Source organism: Trachypithecus francoisi, unplaced genomic scaffold, assembly GCF_009764315.1.
Source record: "Trachypithecus francoisi isolate TF-2019V2 unplaced genomic scaffold, Tfra_2.0 Lachesis_group11, whole genome shotgun sequence".
Taxonomy (NCBI): domain Eukaryota; kingdom Metazoa; phylum Chordata; class Mammalia; order Primates; family Cercopithecidae; genus Trachypithecus; species Trachypithecus francoisi.
In genome coordinates this window covers 28043290-28064476 of record NW_022681456.1, presented here as the reverse complement: position 1 = coordinate 28064476, position 21187 = coordinate 28043290, and the positions used below count along the sequence as shown (strand labels likewise).

Sequence of the window (21187 nt, the reverse complement as noted above, 5' to 3'; positions counted from 1 at the left end):
AAAGACAAAAATTAGCCAGGTGTGGTTGCGGGCACCTGTAATCCCAGCTACTCGGGAGGATGAGGCAGGAGAATCACCTGAACCCGGGAAGTGGTGGTTGCAGTGAGCCAGGATTACGCCACTGCACTCCAGCCTAGGTGACAGAGTGAGACTCCATCTCAAAAAAATTTAAAAATAAATAAATAAGTAAATAAATAAATGATGGAATAGGGTGTAGTTACTAAAAGGAACAATTCTGAAAAATGTAGAAATAGTTAAAGTATGTGCAAATACAAAATAAATGTATGTATAAAACTATCACCGTATGTGCAGACTTATGGGCATTAATATGGATATATAAAAGGTGATTTTTTTTCCTTTTTAAAAAAATTTTTGCTTTCGTTCAGTTACTTTGTTGACGCTGATAGAAAATGTGGGGAGAACTCCTGACTAGCAGGCCCCTCCGTGCATGTCCTGTTTGCTTGGACTGCAGCAGCACGGCCCAGTGGAAGGGACAGGGGCTGCTGACATCAGACAGGCTTGACTCCTAGCTCTACCACTCACACATGGTGTGAACATGGGCAGATGTTTAACCTTTCCCAGCCAGCGTTACTGCTTCTGTTAAACAGGCTGAAACACATGCCTTGGTTTGTGTGGATTAAGCAACAACTCATTTCATATTCCTAATCCATAATTTGGCTCCACAAAAGCAAGTTTTCCTTTGTCCTTTAGTTACCTGGGGCATGAGCTTTCTTGTTTTTTTCCAAAACTTGTAATGGGAGTCACTGCTTGCAGAGCGGTCTGATTCAACTTGATCGCGACTGCCTAAAAATCCACAGGAAGGCACGCTCAGTCCCAGGAGGTGGATGCTTACCTTCCAGGCTGAGAAAAGGGCTGAGATGCACGCGACTGTTAATTACCTCAGGGTTGTCGGTCAGGTAGATCTGTCTGGAGATGTTGTTTATTGCACATATCCACTGTAGAGGACATTAAAAAAGAATACTGAATCCCAAAGTCACCCACCACACTAGGAAAGAAGGATGACAAACAAAATCTTTACCTCTTCATTTTCCTTTCTGCTCTCAGCCTGGAGGATTATTCCTCTGAAACAAAAGCATCTAAGTAATTAAGTACTTCCCCGATCTCAGTGACTGGGGATTATTCTACATAAACTGAACTTAGCTGGGGTGTGGGAGGAAACGGGCCACAAAGGCAGCATGATGAGAGGGAAAGAAAATGGGGTTCCAGGGCCAGGTGTAGTGGCTCACGCCTGCAGTCCCAGCACTTTGGGAGGGCGATGCAGGAGGATGGCTTGAGCCAAGGAATTCGAGACCAGCCTGGGCAACATGGCGAAACCATTCTCTACAAAAAATACAAAAATTAGCTGGGCATGGTGGTGTGTGCCTATAGTCCTAGCTACTAGGGAGGCTGAAGTGGGAGGACTGATTGAGCCCGGGAGGTTGAGGCTGCAGTGAGTGGTGACTGTGCCACTGCACCCCAGCCTGGGTGACAGGGCAAGACCCTACCTCAAAAAAAAAAAAGAAAAAGAAAAAAGAAAACGGGCTTGCAGATCTGGCTCTCCCTGATTCACTATGTGATCTTGGACAAACATGGCCCTTTCCCTGGGCCTCAGCATGTTCTTCTATGAAATGAGAAGGTGGGACTCAGATCTTCTAGCCCAAGTCTTTGATTCTACAGTGAGATTCATCTGTCGACCTCCTCTAATGATCCAAGATGATCAGGACTCCAAGCCCAGCCACTCCTCCACCATGCCCAAAGAAGGACTTGGCAGCCCATTCACTCCTTTCCCAGAAGTGAAAAGTCTGTGTATGGAGGCCCGGAAATAAGGTAACAGTAATACTGCCCTACCTTTGTGGAGGCTTTAACTCTCTCTATATATATATTTTTTGAGACGGAGTTTCGCTCTCGTTGCCCAGGCTGGAGTGCAATGGTGTGATCTCGGCTCACCGCAACCTCCGCCTCCTGGGTTCAAGCCATTCTCCTGCCTCAGCCTCCCAAGTAGCTGAGATTACAGGCGCCCATCACCACTAACGCGCCCGGCCAATTTTCTATTTCCAGTAGAGACGGGGTTTCTCCACATCTGGTCATGCTGATCTCAAACTCCCGAGCTCAGGTGATCCCCCCGCCTCAGCCTCCCAAAGTGCTGGGATTCCAGGCGTGAGCCACCACGCCCGGCCGAGGCTTCACCTCTTTAAAGAGACTCCACATCTGCCGGTTCCCTTGTTCCTCTCATCTGTGGCAGATGGGGTAACATAGATCTTATCTCTATTTTCTATCTGAGGAAAGTGAGCCCCAGAGGAGGTAAGTGCAAAGGACCATGATGAGCATCCAGGAATCTCCATTCCCATCACCAAAGCAGAAAGGATGAAGTCTAAAGCTGCTCTGCCAAGCTGGAAGGAGAGACATCATCCCAACGCCGTCCCCACTGCGCCCCCCTGCGGTTCAGGTCAAATCTTAATAGAATGCAATGCAAGAAAAGCAGCTCTGATGACGGGCAGGGCCACTCCTCTCCCTAGGCAGGTGAACCCTGAAGCCCCTCCATGGGACTCCGAACTCCCTGGAGCAGTTTAAAAACCACCGCTCTGAGAGGGGATCCCACTGGGACGGGATCTACTGTGAATGACCACAGGCTGTGGATTGTTAAAGTACCACCTCTTTGGGGCCCCTCAGGTACACAGGGCATGTGGGAACAGCATGGCAGCCGCCGATACTGCTGCAGCGGAGTGCACTTCTCACAACTCCCGCTTCTGCTGGAAAAATGGCCTTCTCAGGAAGGTCATCCTTAACAAAATACAGTTACCCTCCCCTGCCACAATCCAAACACAAATGCTTCTTTACAACAGGCTAGGAGTCGCTATAGCCTTTTCTCTCTCTCTCAGAATCTGTGCTAACACGGACAACTTCTGTTGCTGTCTCACACATGTAGGTCATCTCCAAAGCTACAGACAAACCCTCACTTATCTCCATATGGGATAAGGCAGGCTGGATCCCTTATGGGTCACGTGGGCTTGTTTAAAGAGAGCAGAAAATCATCCTCCTGAAAGGTAAGTAATACCCAGATTGGGGCCTCTTCCACAGAGGGCTGGCACGTAGGAATGAATTAGGAGGCCCCTGGCACGGGTGAAACCACTATACTCGTTCTCCTCCCAAATAAAACGCGTGAGACATACGATTTTCCATTGGGTGTGGTGATCTGGAAGCAGTAGCGCCGGTCTTCGCAATCCACGGCCATTACTGAGCAGTTGTCCAGGTCCTGGATCAAACCTCCAGCCACGGCTCCCCTGGGCTGACACATCAGATTCCCGCCTTGGGTGAAGAAATAAAGCCTCTCCCAGGTGGTAGTGACCAGCCCTGTTTTGCTGTGAGTTGTGTTTTTAAAAGCCCATTAGTACCAGAAAGCACCAGCTGCACCTCTAAGTCTTGCTACCTCGCTATGGGTACTGGTGGCATTTTAGAAATAGTGTGTTTCTTTATATCGTTAAAGCAAAACTGCCCATTCAAGTGGAAAGAGCAGCAGAAGGGTACAATTTAGCTGGAATGATCTGGGAGATCATGGGCTCTGCTTCCAAGGGAGATACCAGTCCCAGGGCCGACTGCCCGCACTGCAGCCACACGCTGACTACTAAACCAGGAGATGGAACTAGAATGAGTCCGCCACCATTAAGAACTGAACACATGGAGAATCATTTCTCTGAGACCTGGAGCTGAGCTGCTCTGAATCTACTCAGGGTTGCCTTAGCCCACAGCACCCACCCGTCCTAGGAGGCTCTCAACAGATTTGCTTTAACTGAAGGTCATTCTTGTTTTGTGAGCTGCTTACAAAAGGAAAATCTAGTTCCCGGCAAATAACAACAGAACCCAGTGGGTTTTCTACACCTGCAGAACTACAGGGGACATTTAGCTTGTGATCGCTGCAAGTTCACAGACCTTAGAGGTGCTCCAGCCTGCTAACAGCTGGCAGTTCCTCTCCATGGACCCTCCACTGGGGGTTTTCAAATACATTTACTTGGCTCAGTATTTACGGAGTAGCAACTATGTCCACATTTTCCTGTCCCAGTAATTTCCCCAAATGGCAGTGGCTGACATCTGAGTGCTCACTGCCTGGGAGGGATGAACACATTCGATCTAACTTCATAAAGCAGGTGCGGTTATCAGCTGCATTTTACAGATGAAGAGATCAAGGCTCAGCCCAGCTGGGCTGTCTGATTCCAAAGTCAGTGCTTTTCACACCACACCATGACAATATCCTCTGTGCTCACAGAAGCACTTAAACCTGATCATCCCTTCCATTCAAAATGGACACTTAAAGACCTGAGTGGTAAATGTGTGACCCAATCAGTATGAATCAAACTGACTAAAAAAGCCTCCTGACCCTGCCTCTGGCTCGCGAGTATGTCTCCAGCACATGGCTCTCACCTGCCAGCTGGTGTGGGGGAAGTGGCATGACGGGATAAAAAATGTCAGTGGTCTAGGACGGCAACAGTTACGAGTGGCCTGTTTGCACATGGCCACAGTGACCACAGACAAGGGTGGGCCAGTGTCCTGCAGTCTGCAGCACCGGGCTCTTAGAGGACTCATTCCAGCCCCATCTGTTAGTGCAGTTTGGCGCCTGGGCCCCAGAGGTTTCCTGTGTTGCAAGTGGGAGGGCTGCTGTGATGGAAGTTCTTCCCAGTCTCACCCGCCCACCTCCCTCCTACTTTAATGGAGCATGTAAGATTGCTTTTCAGCCACTTCTTAGGGAAAACTGATTTCAGAAAAAGAGGCAGATGGTGGCATTCTCACTTTCTGAGATTAAGGTAACCAGCCTTCTGGATGAGGTTCCTGTTGATCTGTGGTGCGGCCACATCAGAGTCTGGAGTGTAAACAGATTCATCAACAGAAAGGAATTCTTGCTGGGACACCCGCATCTTTTCCGCCTCGGCTTCCAGTTCTACCTGAATGCTTAAGACAGAAGGTGTTGGGTCAGTTACTCACTGCTGGCCAACCCAGCAGTACTAAGAAGCCACTGGCAGCCATCACTCCACCCCTGCCAAGCTTTCGGCCTTACAGATGCAGCTGCCAGCCTCCTACAGGGCCACAACCTCTCCCCTTAGGCCCTGAAAACTATGAATCACAGGGACTCAGTTCTGCAGTAGTAAATGTGTTTCTATGACTGCTGTTTTAAAACAGCACCTAAGGAATGCCACTGACCTATGCTTGAACCCAGCTGAACAGTTTTGCTGCTGACAGAGGTAGCCATGCTCAGCAGCGATGATGCACATTTTTGGAGAAAAGCTGTGAGAAGCCCGTCCTGCAGGGCTGCTCACACAGACAGCCTAAGCAAGCTCCAGAAAGGAAGGAAGGAAATGGTAGTCAGGCCTCCCCTGCTCTTGGTTCAGGCAGGAGCAGTGCTGACAGGAAAATGACCAGGAAGTGGTACCAAGGTGCAACCACAAAGCCAAAGGCAATGCTTTTCGTTTTTTAACAGCCACAGATCTGCCCCGAGGCTGCATGGGCTAGCAGGCCGAGGGCTGCCCACACAGGGGTAAGTGGACAGATGGCCTGGCTCTGGGACATTAGCCCCTGGCTTTCATGGAGGTCTGTGCTGAGGTGTAGAAATGTGGCTGCCCTTTACCCCTACTAAGCTAGACCTTACCAGGCCACCCCACCCAGTTGTGACAGTCTGCCCAACAGGGCCCATCCGTCTGAGAAATCACACTTGAGAGGAGGTGTTCCTCTGCACTGTGTTACAGGAGACACGGCAACCACAGGGTGAAAATCAGAAGCAAACGGGGCCCGTGTTTCTCCACGTGAGCACCTCAGGTTCTCTCTCTTCTGTAATTAAGGAATGTTGGCTTGGACATTCCATATTTCCCCACTCCCTATCCATCTGTCTGTCTGTCTGTGTCTGTCTGTCTGTCTCTCTCTAGACTCTTGCTTTGGCTCGCTACAACCTCTGCCTCCTGGGTTCAAGTGATTCCTATGCCTCAGCCTCCCAAACAGCTGGGATTACAAGCATGCACCACCACACCCAGCTAATTTTTTATTTTTAGTAGAGAAGGGGTTTCACCATGTTGACCAGGCTGGTTTTGAACTCCTGGCTTCAAGTGACCCACCCACCTCAGCTTCCCAAAGTGTTAGGATTACAGCCGTGAGTCACCGCTCCTCGTCAGCTCCTCGTCTTTAATGCAGCTCAATTTTGGCTTTTTGACATTTGACTGGGATGATGGGGGACTCTACCATTGGTGGCCTTAGGACAGGTAAGCTGGAGGACAAACTTGATTAGCTTCGCCTGCTTGTCACTGCCCTGGCTGAGAGAATGGAACGTGGAAGGCCAAGCTCAGCACATAGGACAGGGGAGAAGAAAGGGGAAGGGGAGAAGGGGAAGGAGGGACCAAGAGCCTGTCAAGAGCTCAGGGTCAGCTTTTATGGGTGAGAAACCTCTTTGAAGATGTGATACAAGAGAAGGATCCTGTCCCCAGAAGGACGCGGGCACCAATGTGGCATCTTGGGTACAACTCCAAGAGATTTTTAGTAGCTGACCTGCCTTCCCCTTCTCCCCTGCCCCACACAGACTCAGGCTCAAACACTGGGAGCTCATCCAAGGTTCCCGAGAACCAAAGGAACAGGGTTAAACTTAATTGCTTTCAACTGGTTCTCTTCACAGATTAAAAAAAAAAAAGCATGTATACACACACACACACACACACACACACAATTATATATCTGTTCATCTATAGATATGAGCTGCAGAAAGGCAGAACTGTATCACTACAGGGTTAGGGGATAAAGAAAGCTCTGCGGGGTGGCTGGAAACCATGCCGTGCTATCTGGATTCCCACCACTTGGTTCTGAATCCACCCCCACCGCGAAAGCACAGAGCACCTGTGGCATCATCCCCCGGGGAAGGGCTGCACAGCTTCAAGGCCACCACCAGATCCTGCTCTGAGGCCTCCCTGGGTGGGCTGGCTGCTCATGCATGGCAATGCGACAGCAAAACCACCCCTTGGTTTGGAGAAGAGTGGTCTTCTTTACTCACCAACATGAAATGAAAAATTATAGGAGAAGTAGCACTCAAAACAGTACTTTAGTTATTTGAATCAAGTACTGCAAGGTTCAGTTTGGAAACCCCACCAGCTGCCTGTGCCCCCATAGCTAAATACTGCTTGTCAGACAGAGGGGGTGACTGGCAGAACCAGCCCCAGCCTGCACAGAGAAGGCCATGCAGCCCAGGAGCAGACTCGGACGTTCATGCCCGGGTTGTGGTTCTCTCAGGACGGCTGGTGCGATACTTGGGTTGGCCTAATAATGGTTCATGGAAATGCTGACAAGAAGGGAAGACACAGGCTCTAAGATCTGCAGAAAGAGGAAACCACGACATCTCACACGCAGGGGCACAGATGTCCTCCCACCCATTCAGAAAATAATCAGGTGTGTGAAAACAACTGAGGCATAGATGATGGTTCTTCCAGAAACATAGAAGGCCGAGGAATTCTGAGAGTTAAAGCAGGATGAGGAAGAGACAGTGAAAGATGAGGGAGAGACGATACTTTTACAAAGTGACCATTTAATAGCCTCTCAACTTCTACCTCCTCCTAACATTCCCAGGGGCTAAGAACCAAACAAATTAAAAGGCAAGAAACTGCAATCAGATTTCACAAGTTGGTTTCTAGCATAATTATAAATAAAAGCTACATCACTCACTGCTGCCAATTATTCAGAGCAAAACAGCTCAGTGACTCTCAGGAAGGGGTATATGCTCTCGACTCCCTTTGCGTCTGTCTCCATGCTCAGCACTGGTTTTTCTTGGGACTGATTATTTTTGGAGCATTTCAGATGGACTTCTACCTAGATCAGTTCCCTTGTTTAGCCTTCATGAGGTGTGTTGACATGCAACATCTTCAAGAAGATGAGCAACTTTCTCTTCATGTATCCACATGAAATAAAATTCCTGTTACTTCCATTTTGTCTATTTGTCAACTCCACACACACACACAACACACACACACACACACACACACACACACACACACGGACCTATCTCTACACTCCAGAACTCGTGGCAAGCACTTGGGAAGCCCACGCCGTGCTCCGGATGAACCAAGCCTGAGGCTGCAGGGGCCAGGCCCCCTCAGAGCTCCCCGTCACGGACGCTGGGGAGGGCGGGCGGCAGGGCGGCCACAGCCTCCGGTAAGTGTGGCAGTTACTCAACTACTGAAGAGAGTGATGTTGTATTTCTTAAAATAAGCACATGCAGTTTTAAAAATTAATTCCAAAAAGGCTCTATCCCTCCTTGGTCTATTATAAATTAATGCGCTGGTCAGAGTTTCCTGAAAAGTGACAGCATTTCCACCTGCTACTCCCATGTACTCTCGAAGAAAGCCAAGAGCTCTTCTAAAACCACAGCAAAGCTAAGCTGGACTCCCAGGCACGTAACATGTGAAACTCCAACATTCACAACAAGAGATCCAGAGAAAACTCCGCCAGGGTGCCCCAGATATTCATGAATATTGGCAGCTAAGGTGAGAGCGCTGTTACTGAGCATTTCTGGGGTGGACAGAGGCTCTGTGCGACCCTCCACAGTTAGAACCCTCCCCCCGACCTCCCAGAGATGTCAGATCAGCAGGCAAGGCAAGGGGCACACAAGAGCCGGCCGGAGTGCAGCATTACCTTTGAACCATGTCTGCAACGGAGGATAAAAAGCTGTCCATATGCTTGGAAAACATCTCTGCTCCTTTCTTAAAAAAGTTAATCTGAAAGATATAAAATATTCTGAAAATCATCCAGGGAAGTGATCACTGAACTCACTGAAGGTGAGACAGGCAGTGTGAGGGCAGCCATCACAGTCGGCTGGCCCGCCTCGCACGCGGCACTGGCAGCATCTCTACTGAGTCTACACCTGAACACTATGCACTTTGAAACTGAAACCACAGTTGCTGGCTTTGGGTGCCCATGGAAAGGATTCCTTACTTCCTGTGACTCCTGTCTAATATTCACTTCCCAGAAAGTCTGGGTCCCCTGACAAACCCTGGAGGGCAGGGGTACGGGAGAGGGGAAGAAGAACATTTCTGTGTATTAGTGGCATCTGCATCATCCCACCCTGAGCAGCTCCAGTTTCCATTCTTCTACAGCCATGACTTTTACAAATCTGCCCATTAGGTATGAACTGCTCCATTTTCTATGTCTGCTGGTTGAGAGGTAACAGTAACAGTTGCAAGCCTAGATGACAGAAAAGAGAGAGAACGTTCCGTGTGAGCAAGGGTATTCTTTCACACATTAACCCAGCTCATCTGTCTGACCAGGAAGCCTCTCTTTCCTGGCATGGCGGGCACCAAAATCGACCTCCGACCCTGAAGAGGCTAGCAGGTATTCTCAGCATAGTTCTGACGGCTTTGCATCGACTCCCCAGACACCCTGGGAAAGCACGTATTCTAATGTACTTAGTTATCACAGGTTAAAAACGGATGACTGTGGTCATCCTACCCCAGGTGATGCATGCACGGGGCTGTTCTGGCCCCATGATCTTTGAATCATACAGAGATCACCACTGGAAATGCCATTTGGAACCCCTGAAATGTTAAATATCAAAATGAATATTAATCATTTAATGTCATTCATCGGTTAAATCAGCACTCTGCATTTCCAATGGCACAATGTCATGGTGGCCTCTCTCTCCTTCACCTCCCTGAACTCCTTTGGAATTTAGACTCCTAGGCCATGTCTTAGCTCCTCTACTATTCTGCAAGCTCCTTAGGGCAGGGGCTCACATAATCCCTAAGGAAAGTGGGCGAATGGATGAACGGAAGGCCAGGTAAGACGCCGGCTCTACAGCCACATCACAGCCTGTCCTGTCAGTATGACACTGGAGGTCACTGTTCTGTTCTCAAAAACCTGCGCACCGATTACAGAGCCTGTTTGCAGGCATGAGGATCGAACATGACTTCAGGGGGCTGGAGAAGGCAGGAATGGAGTCCCCACACCTCCACAAAGGTGGGTGGTGCCGAGAAGCCTGGTGAGTCTCCACCACATTTGCCTTCGTGAACAGCAGGAAGTGCTATGTTCACAGAACCATCAGCTCACAGAGGCCGGGGCTCAATAAACCCTGATTGCCAAGGTCGGATGAGGCAGGAGGAGAGCTAATGCTTCTGAATCATCCAGAAGATGACACCACAGTGCCAGGTGACAAACTTGTCTAGGAGCAGGAGCTATTGCTTTCATATGCATTTTAAAATAATCCATAGGGAAAGGGCCTACTTGGTCTTGTGTCCTGATATCTGGATATGAAAAACAAAAGATGCCATTCTCAGCTCTCAACAATGATGCTCCTGCCACTCAATAATGGTGGTGTGCTCTGCTATTCCCCCAGGACTAGGGCTACCTGTGTGCTATGGTACCCACAGCTCCTCTTCTCCCTCTGTGGCCAGAGAACTCACTTAGAGAGTCCAGGCTGGGAGCAGTGAGGTAGTCCTTGGCCATGAACAAGAATGAAATCAGCTGGTGTCAAGCTTGTCCTGTAGACCTTGCAGGACACCCTCTTATCAAGCAAGTTCTACAGCACTGACCGCTCAGGACTGGAGCTGCTCATCCTTCTGAGATGCTAGATCTGAGACCCTTCCTGACCCTCGGGGTCTGACTGAGCAAGATTACGGTCCAGAGGGATGGCGTCAATCCAGGAGGGGTTAACTGAAGAGAACAAAGAGAGCCCTGGCATTCTCTAACACGGCGAGGCCATCCACCAGCTGCCATACTGCCTGCAGGAGAGAGGAGGGCAACAGTATGAGTTACTGCACACCTGTGTGCACACGTGCCCACCATAAGCACCTGGGCAGCTCCCAAGACCTGCTGAAGACTGACGCCCACAGCTGGGTGGTGCTACTTCACTCAGATGACACAGGAAGACCCCATCGCTCTGTTTAAATATCACTTCCAAACGCATAGGCTGACTCTAGCGAACTCACCATTCAACAACCTAACAACTAGACTAAAAAGGAAGACAACTGAGCTTGGGTATTTTCTGAACCCCTTTCCCATTTGCCCTGAGGGTACTGTGCTGGCAGTGAGCAGCACTTTTTTTCTCTGAACAGGAAATGGGTTAAAGCTCTTCTCTCATTCCCCTTTTTGTCGAATGACACTGACGTGAGGTTTTTGTTTTTTAATATATGTGCCTTAAAAATGTATTATAGAAGTATTAGATGTTCATATACCAGGTATTTTTAAGTTGGTGACTTTCTTAACAACATTTTGCTTCCTCACATCCCCTTCTGTTCCTAGATGGTCAACTGAGAGAAGATTCCTGGGTGCCTTTCTCACGGGCCAAAAGATGGCTCTGGAGACAACGCAAGTGAGGCAAATGCAGGATGGGGTGGAAAGTGAGGGGCTGGTGCCATCAGCCTCACACTCACGGTCACTCTTGTCCCCGCCGCACTGGTGCCACTGCAGTCAAGTCCCCATCCTTAGAATAGAGCCTCTCAAGATAAATATTCAGCCAGCCATTAAATAGGAGGATAGAAATCCAATAAATACAGAAGACCTCATAAAGCACTGGCAGCGTTTCCCCACGCCCAGATGTTTAGGTGCTGGGGATCACCTAGGAGAGGTGCCGCCTGAGAAGGCAGCAGAGGCGGGCCTTACTACAGAGCAGCAAGGAGTGCCGGGAGTCCTGGGTGACAGGCGAGCTATCCCAACCCCGGCGGGAGCTGCTTCTAGGATAGCTGCACCCAGCTGGCTTTCATTTGGATTAGAAAAAACGGCCACATAGGCTCCTCCCCAAGACAGGCCTGGGACCCAGGCCTCATTTCCCGAACATGTGGCCTAACTCGAGGCCAGTGCATCTCCAGTTGAAGATGACCCAGCTCAACTGCAAGCTGTCCCAGTGCTGAATCCTACAAAGTTGCCAGGGAGATTGTGCATCTATATTTCTTTCTATGATGGATGATGTGCTCTCTCAGCAGAACGCCACAGCTGGCTTAGGTTTCAGTCCTCAGGGAGGGACGCCCCTACCTGTCCGTGGGCAAAGCCTATCATGGGCTCCATCATGGCCATCCGCTTTCTGTACTGCAGCGCGTTGAGGGCACAGTAGTACTGAAGGGAGGAGAGGTGCTGCTTCCGCCGGGCTGCAGCCACCTCTTTTCCGACTTCAGTCTTCACCTGGTTAAAAGGTGAAAGGAAAACTTCAAGTTGTCTACTGTACCTGACGTTTCCGTAAAAGCGTACTCTTCAAAACATGTGCGTTTAGGCATTATAACCATTTTTGTGACAAATATAATAAAACACAGATAAGGCTGCACCTCAACTTTCTAAAAAATCCAAATTAAAAATATGCAAGAAACAGCATCTCAGTGCTCATGAGGCCGCAGTGAGGTGAAGCCAGTACTCTCCTGGGAACAGTGCAACATCAGTCCTACAGTCCTTCAGGATAACTATATGGCAGCACGCACTGAGGAAGGCCACAGACATTCTAGTTCACTCATGAGAATGTATGCCAAGGAAATAATTTAGCCCAAGGAAATCATGTAACAGAAGTAAAAAGTTATATGTGTGAAAATAGTCAGTATTATCGAGAGTAGAGAAGGTCCTGGAAAGCATGGGTTAAAGAATCAGAGTCAACACTTGGGGCAAGGAGTTCAAGTGACCTGGGTGATAAATGAGTCAGACGAGGCAGCAAGCTGAAGTTAAAACCCCTGTGTGATCATAATCTTACAATGGCTCTAAGCTGGTGTTTAATAAACCAGTTTGAGAAGACAGAATAGAGAAGTGGAGGTCTACTCATGAGATTAGGAATGAATAATTTTAAAAGTCCATGTATATTTAAAAAAAAAAAAAAAGACACTTGTGAATTTTCATGCCATAAATTCACAAGAGGAAGGCGCGAAAGGCCTTTATGTAAATAGAGTGAAAAACGACCTGTAAAGTGCTCTTACCTTCTCATTCTCCTTTTTCTTAGGCAGCCTGCTGTATTTGGCCATTGAGAGGTCATGCTCTAAAAATAAACAGACATCTGAGCATCTAGGAGGGTCAGGGTCGAAAGGGAAGAACATTCACTGGGGGTCTCCTCCCCGCCACAGGAAGCCCACACACCCACACACCAGGAATGGAGAAGGTGCCTACCATTGCTAGCGAGTCCAAATAGATCCTTTAAAGTGCTTACTTCTGAAAAGGAGAAAAGGGACCGTCTTAGAGCAATGAAAAATAAAACATGCCTACCCAGAGCTCTGCACTTTCCCCCAAAAATAAGAGAATATGCGTGCAAGAGAAGCCCCTGCACCCTCGGTCCCCAGCTCTCACGGGCCTGGCCCAGAGGCTGGGACCTGGGCTCCCTGGAACGTATGGGCTTCAACCATGCCCCACACCCAGTGACCCTCACGGCCCGAGCAGCCCTGAATCTCCACATAGTGCTCAGGGTCTGTGCGGGAGAGGGCACGCCGGGGAGGTGGGCTGGACAGTGGGTGGACAGGTACTTTTCATGGAGACCTGGAGTATAAACTTAAGTTCTGATGCCTCCGCCCCCAAACAGAGTGTCTTAATACATCTTTCTACAGCCAGAACCTAGAAGCTTCCTGTGTTGCCATTTTAATATCTGACTTACTGGAGTCACCACTGGCCAAAGGAATATGGGGTGCTTGTATTAATGAAAAATGTGACACGATCTAGCATACTGTACTTGCGACAAGCCAACACCAATAACTATTACTCCAAGTGAGTGCCACGCCCACCATGCACAGAGATGGCTGAATCAAGCCCAAGACCAAAAATCCAAAAAGATCATTGAGAGCAGTGACTGTCCGAGGTTAGAAACTTAAAAACACAACGATTGACACCTAAAAGAAAGTGATACTTTCTACAATTCTAAAACAATCCATTTTCATTTTGTCAAACAAAGCAAAGCCATTAACATCTATATTGGTTATACTGGTTTTCAATTTGCCTCCAAACTGCCTCCAGCTTTTCAATTCTCTTCGCGTCATTCATGCTCTGTTGGTATCAGGCTGCTTTCTGCCCTTTCCCGCTTGCATTTTTCTTTTTCTCTCTCCCATCTTTTACTTCTTGTTGGAGTCAAGTTGTAGGTTTCTTTACTTATCAATGTTATGTAGTTTCCTTAATATCTCTTGCATTCTCTTCATTCAGATTATGTACTTGTGTTGGTGAGTAAATAAAGACTGAGAAATGTAAGCTAAACCACCACTGTCTGGGCAGATGGCGGGAGCAGAGGGGAGGTCAGATTCTAATTTGGTCTGGTGTTGACTCAGGTATGACCTGGGGCCAAATACTTCAAAGGGATGTCCTGGTGGCATCAGAAAAGGATGTTTAACTTTTTTCCAGATACTAAGAAGACTCCTTCTTACTACTAATGAGCAGTTTATTCCATTTAAAAAAATCACCATCCTGGGCAAATACTACTCATCCACATTTGGGGTCACTCTGCATTAGCGGAGGCCACTGTCATGAATGCTGCTGGGCACTCTCAATTCTAGTTCTGCCTCCCACAAGCAAACCTGAAAGACATAAATCTGACAACACAGGTCTTAGGAGATGATTATCTTCTTTCAAACGGACTTGGAGTTTGTTTTTCAAATGACATCCCGCTCACTTCTAATGATTTTATTTAGAGAAAACTCTTCAAAAAAAATGCTAAGGCATTCAGTGAGGACTGAATAATCAGCAGATGTCTGCAGCAAGCATGTTTTAGCTTCCTATGCAATGATAGATGAGCAACACTAAAAAGCACTAAAATTCCTGCTTTGTTTAATCAAGGTTTCCCTTTATGCAAGCAAATGGATGTATTACTTGTTATTTTTTATTCATTAAGTTTTAGTGCTGCCAAACTGATCTTAAGTAGAGTTTATGCCAGTTCTATCATTGTTCCTTAGCCTCAAGTGACATGAACACAGGGGATCTCAAAGCAAGGGGGGAAAAGCTTCACCTTTTTTTTTTTTTTTTTGAGGTGGAGTCTCGCTCTGTCGCTCGGGCTGGAGTGCAGTGGCGCAATCTCGCCTCACTGCAACCTCTGCCTCCCGGGTTCAGGCCATTCTCCTGCCTCAGTCTCCCAAGTAGCTGGGACTATAGGCACGTGCTACCATGCCCAGCTAATTTTTTGTATTTTTAGTAGAGACGGGGTTTCACCGTGTTAGCCAGGATGGTCTTGATTTCCTGACCTCGTGATCCGCCCGCCTCGGCCTCCCAGAGTGCTGGGATAACAGGCGTGAGCCACCGCGCCTGGCCGATCTTCACCTTTAAGACTTGTCTTTAGATTTACTGCAACCTTTCTCCGCCTCCAACCCTGCCGCAAAAAAAGTTTAAGGTGATATATTTTTAAAGAGTAAGCACTATACTGACCAGACGTTTTAGCATTCTGGTTTAGGCTTTTTTGGGGCCAGCGACTTGTTTATATCAGTGCTCTAGAAAATGTAATTCTTAAACTCTAAGTCATAAATACTTTCATTGAAGAGAGAATAGGACCAGAAAATGTGGAGTCCCTTTTCTAACATCAGCTAAGTTTTTTCAAGATTATTCATTATTTTTTATGTGTATTTTGTGACTACCCTGATTTCTAAGAAATACAAAATTGTCCTAATGCTTTATTTTAATTGAAGAACCAAAATTAGTCCAAAAGGACAAGTAAGTTTTCTTACTCTCAGATTCCCTTACTCACTAACTGGGAGTTCCGTAAGCGCAGCCCCAGAGTCTAGCACAAGGAAAGCAAGGTTCCTATCCCGTCTTCCCCTCTCCAAGCCCCCACCTTCCATTCCAAAGCATTCACGGTTCCCCCAAGAACAGCATGACTTCACAAATGTCCCCTAACCTGGAACACGGCCTTAATGTCACTTTTCAAAACCCAGCTCAGAGATCACCTTCTCTAGGAGGCCTTCCCTAGCACGCCTTTCTGTGTGCTGTTTCTACTCCTGTGCATCTCTGTCCTGCTGCCCTCATCACATGACATCACAACGATCTGTTTCCACACCTGTCTTCTCATTGGCCTGTGACCTCCTTTAGGTGAGCTGGGAACATAGTGGGAAGTCAGTAAAAGTTCGCTAAATTGAACTGCTCAAAAAGAAAGGCATTTCTCAGCGATCCACACATTTAAAGAAAGTAATGCAGTAAGAATTATTAAGTGCATTACATAATATTTTGAAGGTAACTGGCATTGAACTCAGCTACTTTACCTGTGAGATCCTTTTCTCGGAATTGTATAATAGGTAGAACCATTGTGTCTGCCAACTGTTTAGCCAGCTCTGTATGGAGAACATTAAGCTGAAAGAAAGAGAACGGTATTCAAGTAAATTAAATACATTATTATTATTGACATAGTCTCGTTTCACCAAGGAATCACACTGAACACTCCTGTGTGGTCACACAGCTCAGACTTCCTTAGCAAACAAGTACCCTTCATAAAGCAGTAGATGATATTGGCCTAGAAGCATGAACAATGAAATGCAAGGTTCTGACTGACCAGGGCACCAACGAAGCTTGCTAACAGAGTGTGTGGGTCCGTCGTTACCCTGTTCACCAGGCGGACTCTGCTTCTTCTGTGTTCCCACTCTGGGCCCCACCCCACTGGAGAATCGGAATGCCTGGATGTGCCTGCAGAGAACACAGCCAGCTGTCAGTGCTGGTCATGGCTCAGGACCTCGCCAGGGTGCTCGGCTCTCTCACTCTCCAGGGAGGCTGAAGCCACACCTGAAAGACGGGCCTGCTTGAAACCTGCTCGCCTGAAAACCACAGCCAGCTATGGGCCTGGAAGAGACTTTGGAGAAAGAATATTCCCTACCGGCTGGGCACGGCAGCTCACGCCTGTAATCCCAGCACTTTGGGAGGCCGAGGCAGGCGGATCATGAGGTCAGGAGATCGAGACCATCCTGGCTAGCACAGTAAAACCCTGTCTCTACTAAAAATACAAAAAATTAGCTGGCGTGCTGGTGGGCACCTGTAGTCCAGCTATGTGGGAGGCTGAGGCAGGAGAATGGTGTGAACCCAGGAGGTCGAGCTTGCAGTGAGCCGAGATCGCACCACTGCACTCCAGCCCAGGTGACAGAGTGAGACTCCATCTTAAAAAAAAAAAAAATGCCAGATTTCAGACCTATAGTCTAGAAAAGGACCTTTCTGAGAATAAGATGATTGCATTAGGATGTGATGCTCCTCACCAGATGATTTTAACAGCTCTTGACTCTTTTTCCCCTTCTACCTCAAGAACTCAGTAAATTCTAACTTTGCAAATTATCTAGGAGAAATAAAAATCATCCCTGTCAGTGCATCTTTGAGTACTTTTTTGTATGCCAGCTATGCTTAATACTAAGGATTTCTCACCCCTTCTGTGAGTTAGGTATTATTTATCATCACCACTTTACAGACATGCAAATAGCTCTCCAAATCCAGAGGACAAATAAATAGCACAGGGGGCTTTTAATCTGGGGCTGCTAGGATCTAAGATTCGTTTACTTTCCACTACCTAGCCTGGGACATAGAATGTGTCCTTTATGCTCACATGTTTGGGAATCTGGACGTCGGCAATGAATACAGTGGAAGGGATTTTCCCACTAGACCACAGACTTCCAGATATTTTGGGATTCCTGCTGAGTGACTAAGGGGAAATCACCCAGCAATCATTTTTGGATTCAACATGTGGCAAAGTTTCCTTTACCAGTACTGGCAGGCACGCATACGCATCAACCTTCGGCACATGCATCTCCCAACAGATCTGGTCCTTCGAGGCTGTGGCTTCAGAGGCCACTCTTATAAGCTTAAAGACTTGCCTAAGGTCAACCATTTGCCAGGCCAGGTAGCACCGGGGCAAGCTGCTAACACTTTCCCTATCGCTCAACCAAGTCGAAGCATGACAGCTATATTTTGGGGGTAACACGGGAAGACAGCCATGCCAGTAATTGCCTTCAGAACAGAATGTGCTGACTACTTTTCCAGAATAACTTCTATAAGAAAGGTACTGTGTTTCATTAACAGTTAACAGGCTCTGTGCTGGATGCTTTGATAGACATTATTTAATTCAATCAATATAACAGCCCAATTAAATGGGCCTTTCTGATGCCATACAAGATGGAGAAACCAAAACTCAGAAAGATTAAGTGGCTTTCCAATGGTTATGCACTTCAGAAATGGTATATTTCCCAGCCACTCATTTCCTCCCCAAGAATGAAGGGCGTTATGTCATCAGCTTTTAACATCGGGCTTTTGAGCTGTGAGTTGTACAGGATAATCACTACTGACCAGAGCACCTTCACTGAGAACGGAGGGGGCACGCACCACCTCTCACCACTTTAGCATTGCCATACAGAAAACGGGGACAACAGCATCTCCCTTGCATGGCTAAGACATGTAAGGACAAGACAGTGACATGAATAGGACACACTCAGAGCAGTGTGCCTGGCATATGTGCTCTGTCTTCAATCAGTGGACTCTAATGACGATGACATCCTGTCTCAGGTGCACTCACAGGAAGTGGTCCAGAAACTCTGCTTTTAGGGAAATCACCATGCATGGAAATCTCTGTGTGACTTATAACATGGAAGATCTCATTCCAATGCATTCTATTAGATATAAGCCACATAAATCTCTACTTTCTGTTGAACTCTCCTTTAATTTCTGAGTCAAATAACTTGCCTTCAAATTTTTTCAACCTGGTTTAGGCCCAGGTAGAGAAAACAGCCCCAAAAGTTACTCTCCTCTTCCCAGATCTAGGCCCCACCTGGGCTAACTGCTTTCACTCTCTGGGTCTTTACATCAAAAGGTTTGTTTGGAAACTCCTTGCAGAGCTAACCTTCCAGGGCACCATGATACTACCTAGAGCAACCACACTTCCGGTCGGGCACGGTGGCTCACACCTGTAACCCCAGCACTTTGGGAGGCTGAGGCGGGCAGACCACCTGAGGTCAGGAGTTCAAGACGAGCCTGACCAACATGGAGAAACCCTGTCTCTACTAAAAATACAAAATCAGCTGGGCGTGGTGGCGCATGCCTGTAATCCCAGCTGCTTGGAAGGCTGAGGCAGGAGAGTCGTTTGAACCCGGGAGGCAGAGGTTGCGGTGAGCCAAGATTGTGCCATTGCACTCCAGCCAGGGCAACAAGAGCAAAACTCCGTCTCAAAAAATAAAAAATACAAATCACACTTCTATCCTTTGGGAACTATTCACTCCCTACTAAAACAATCATCATTCCTGCCCATAACAACGTGGTTCTAAGTAAATATTTTAAACTGGAAATCTTGCTTCTGAGGTTTCAACAACTAACCACATTTCCTTAGCAGCTCTCTTCTCAAGGACACATGTGACTCCAGGGTGCAGTCCACTGCTTCTCGCCCTGGGTTATCTTTCCACTGTTAATCAAGAAACACTCTTCTTCCACCTTCCAAAAATCACTTTTGCTCCTCTATAATTGCATCTTCTATGTACCTTTTATCCATTTCAACACATTTGAGAGAGAGCCACAGCATCTGAGCTCATGATATAATAAAAAATACGTATTTGGTCTTTGCCCCCAGTTCTTGGCATAAAGCTCTTAAAACCCTTGTAATTTCCTGAGCAATAGGGGTGCTAGGAACATATTTTGTTATAATATTTGGTCTTTGACCCCAGTTTCTGACACACAGCTCCTAATCCTTTGGAATTTCCTGGGTGATGGGAGTGTCTTTTGTTCTGATGAGGCAACTCCTGGTGGCCTCCAGGATAGGGGCTGGTCACCAGAAACACCAAACCATGATTACAAGCTTGGAGCTTTCAGCCCCACCCTGTCTTCCCGGAACGGGAGAGGGCCAGAGGTTGATCATATCTATGTGATGAAGCTGCCAATAAAAATGCCTGAACTGCAGGCTTTGGAGAGCTTCCAGGTCGCTAAACACCTGGCAGTGCCCAGAAGGGTGACGCCCCCAGAGAGGACATGGAAGTTCCATGCCGCCTCCCCTGTACCTTGCCCTATGTATCACTTCATCTGGCTGTTCATCTGTGTCCTCTGTAATATCCTTTAAAATAAACTGGTAAATTTAAGTGTTTCCCTGATTTGTGAGTCAATTCTAGCAAATAATCAAAGCCTGGGGGGGATGTTGCAGGAACCCCCAGTTTATAGCTGGTTTGTCAGAAGTACCAGAGGCCTGGACTTGCAATTGGCATCTGAAGTGTAGGGGAGGGGGTAGTCTGGTGGGACCATGCTCTTAACTTGTGGGATCTGAGGCTATCTCCAGGTAGATATGTCAGAATTCAGTTAAATTGTAGGACAGCCAGCTAGTGTCACAGAATTGCCTGATATGGGGAAAACCCACACTTTTTGGTGACCAAAGTGTGCTGAGTGCTAGAAGTATAGAAAGAGAATAAGTTTGTCCTTTTCCTACTGTTTAGTAGTGTAGAGGACAACGTCCAATAAAAACCATATGACGTGTTCACTTTTATATCTCCAGTGCCTGGAACAGCGTCTGCTAAATAGGAGGTCATCAATAAATGTTTGTTGAATAAATAATGGCTTGTTGAACTGGTTTGTTGAATAAATGAAAATGCAATCAGTACAGTTGTATATGGATGTTAGTTTCTCACTTTGTAGTATCTACTGCAGATCAATAACTGGTCAATTAAATGGCATCTGCACATTCCTTTATATTTATTCTTTATCATGATTTTCTGAGTATTCGAAACTCCTTAAAAGATGGAACTATTTATATCTACCTAATTTTGCAGAGTTCTGTCCAGCACTAGTAGCATCTGAGTTCTTATGTTTTTTACAATTAGAATTTATGCACTTTTCCTATAATACCTGGTTTTGTTTTTTCTTTTTTTTTTTTTACAAATATTCCAAATGTACTGTACAATACAGCTATAAGAACAGTTGTATTAAACCCTTTGTAGTAAGCTAGGCATGGTGGCCCATGTCTGTAACCCCAGCACTTTGGGAGGCTTAGACAGGAGGATCCTTTGAGGCCACAGTTTGAGGCCAGCCTGGGCAATAAAGCAAAAGGCCATCTCTACAAAATTAAAAAAATAATAAAAAACCCATAAAAATAAACCCTTTGTAGTGGGTTGAACTGTGCCCCTTCCCTAAAAGATATGACCACCCAGAACATGTGAATATTTGAAAAAAAAGAGTCTTTGCAGATGTAATGAAGGATCCAGAAATGAGATCATCCTAGATTGTCACTAAATCCAATGCCAAGTGTCTGTATAAGAAGAGAAGACATGGAAGAGGAAAAACATGAGGGGTACAGGGGATGTAAAGCCAG

The 21187-nt window shown here is 47.1% G+C and overlaps 1 protein-coding gene and 1 long non-coding RNA gene across 7 annotated transcripts in view; one reads left to right on the top strand and one right to left on the bottom strand.

The window, feature by feature from the left end:
* APPL2 (adaptor protein, phosphotyrosine interacting with PH domain and leucine zipper 2) overlaps positions 1–21187 on the bottom strand; it is a 61794-nt gene that overhangs the window by 19928 nt on the left and 20679 nt on the right. For all 5 annotated transcript variants that reach the window (XM_033220807.1, XM_033220809.1, XM_033220808.1 and 2 more), the window contains 10 exons: positions 16140–16227; positions 13087–13128; positions 12900–12958; positions 11980–12126; positions 8650–8732; positions 4783–4941; positions 3171–3359; positions 1040–1082; positions 900–956; positions 716–804 (listed from right to left, as the gene is read on the bottom strand). In XM_033220807.1, coding sequence (XP_033076698.1) covers positions 716–804; positions 900–956; positions 1040–1082; positions 3171–3359; positions 4783–4941; positions 8650–8732; positions 11980–12126; positions 12900–12958; positions 13087–13128; positions 16140–16227 — 956 coding nt within the window. The remainder of the gene's footprint in view (positions 1–715; positions 805–899; positions 957–1039; positions 1083–3170; positions 3360–4782; positions 4942–8649; positions 8733–11979; positions 12127–12899; positions 12959–13086; positions 13129–16139; positions 16228–21187) is intronic.
* Positions 1420–3169, top strand: LOC117089495. 2 transcript variants are annotated; one of them, XR_004439636.1, is made up of 2 exons: positions 1420–1827; positions 2287–3169. It is a non-coding gene; the product is annotated as an uncharacterized LOC117089495 (long non-coding RNA). The 2 variants fall into 2 exon arrangements; XR_004439637.1 differs by having other exon boundaries at positions 2282–3169.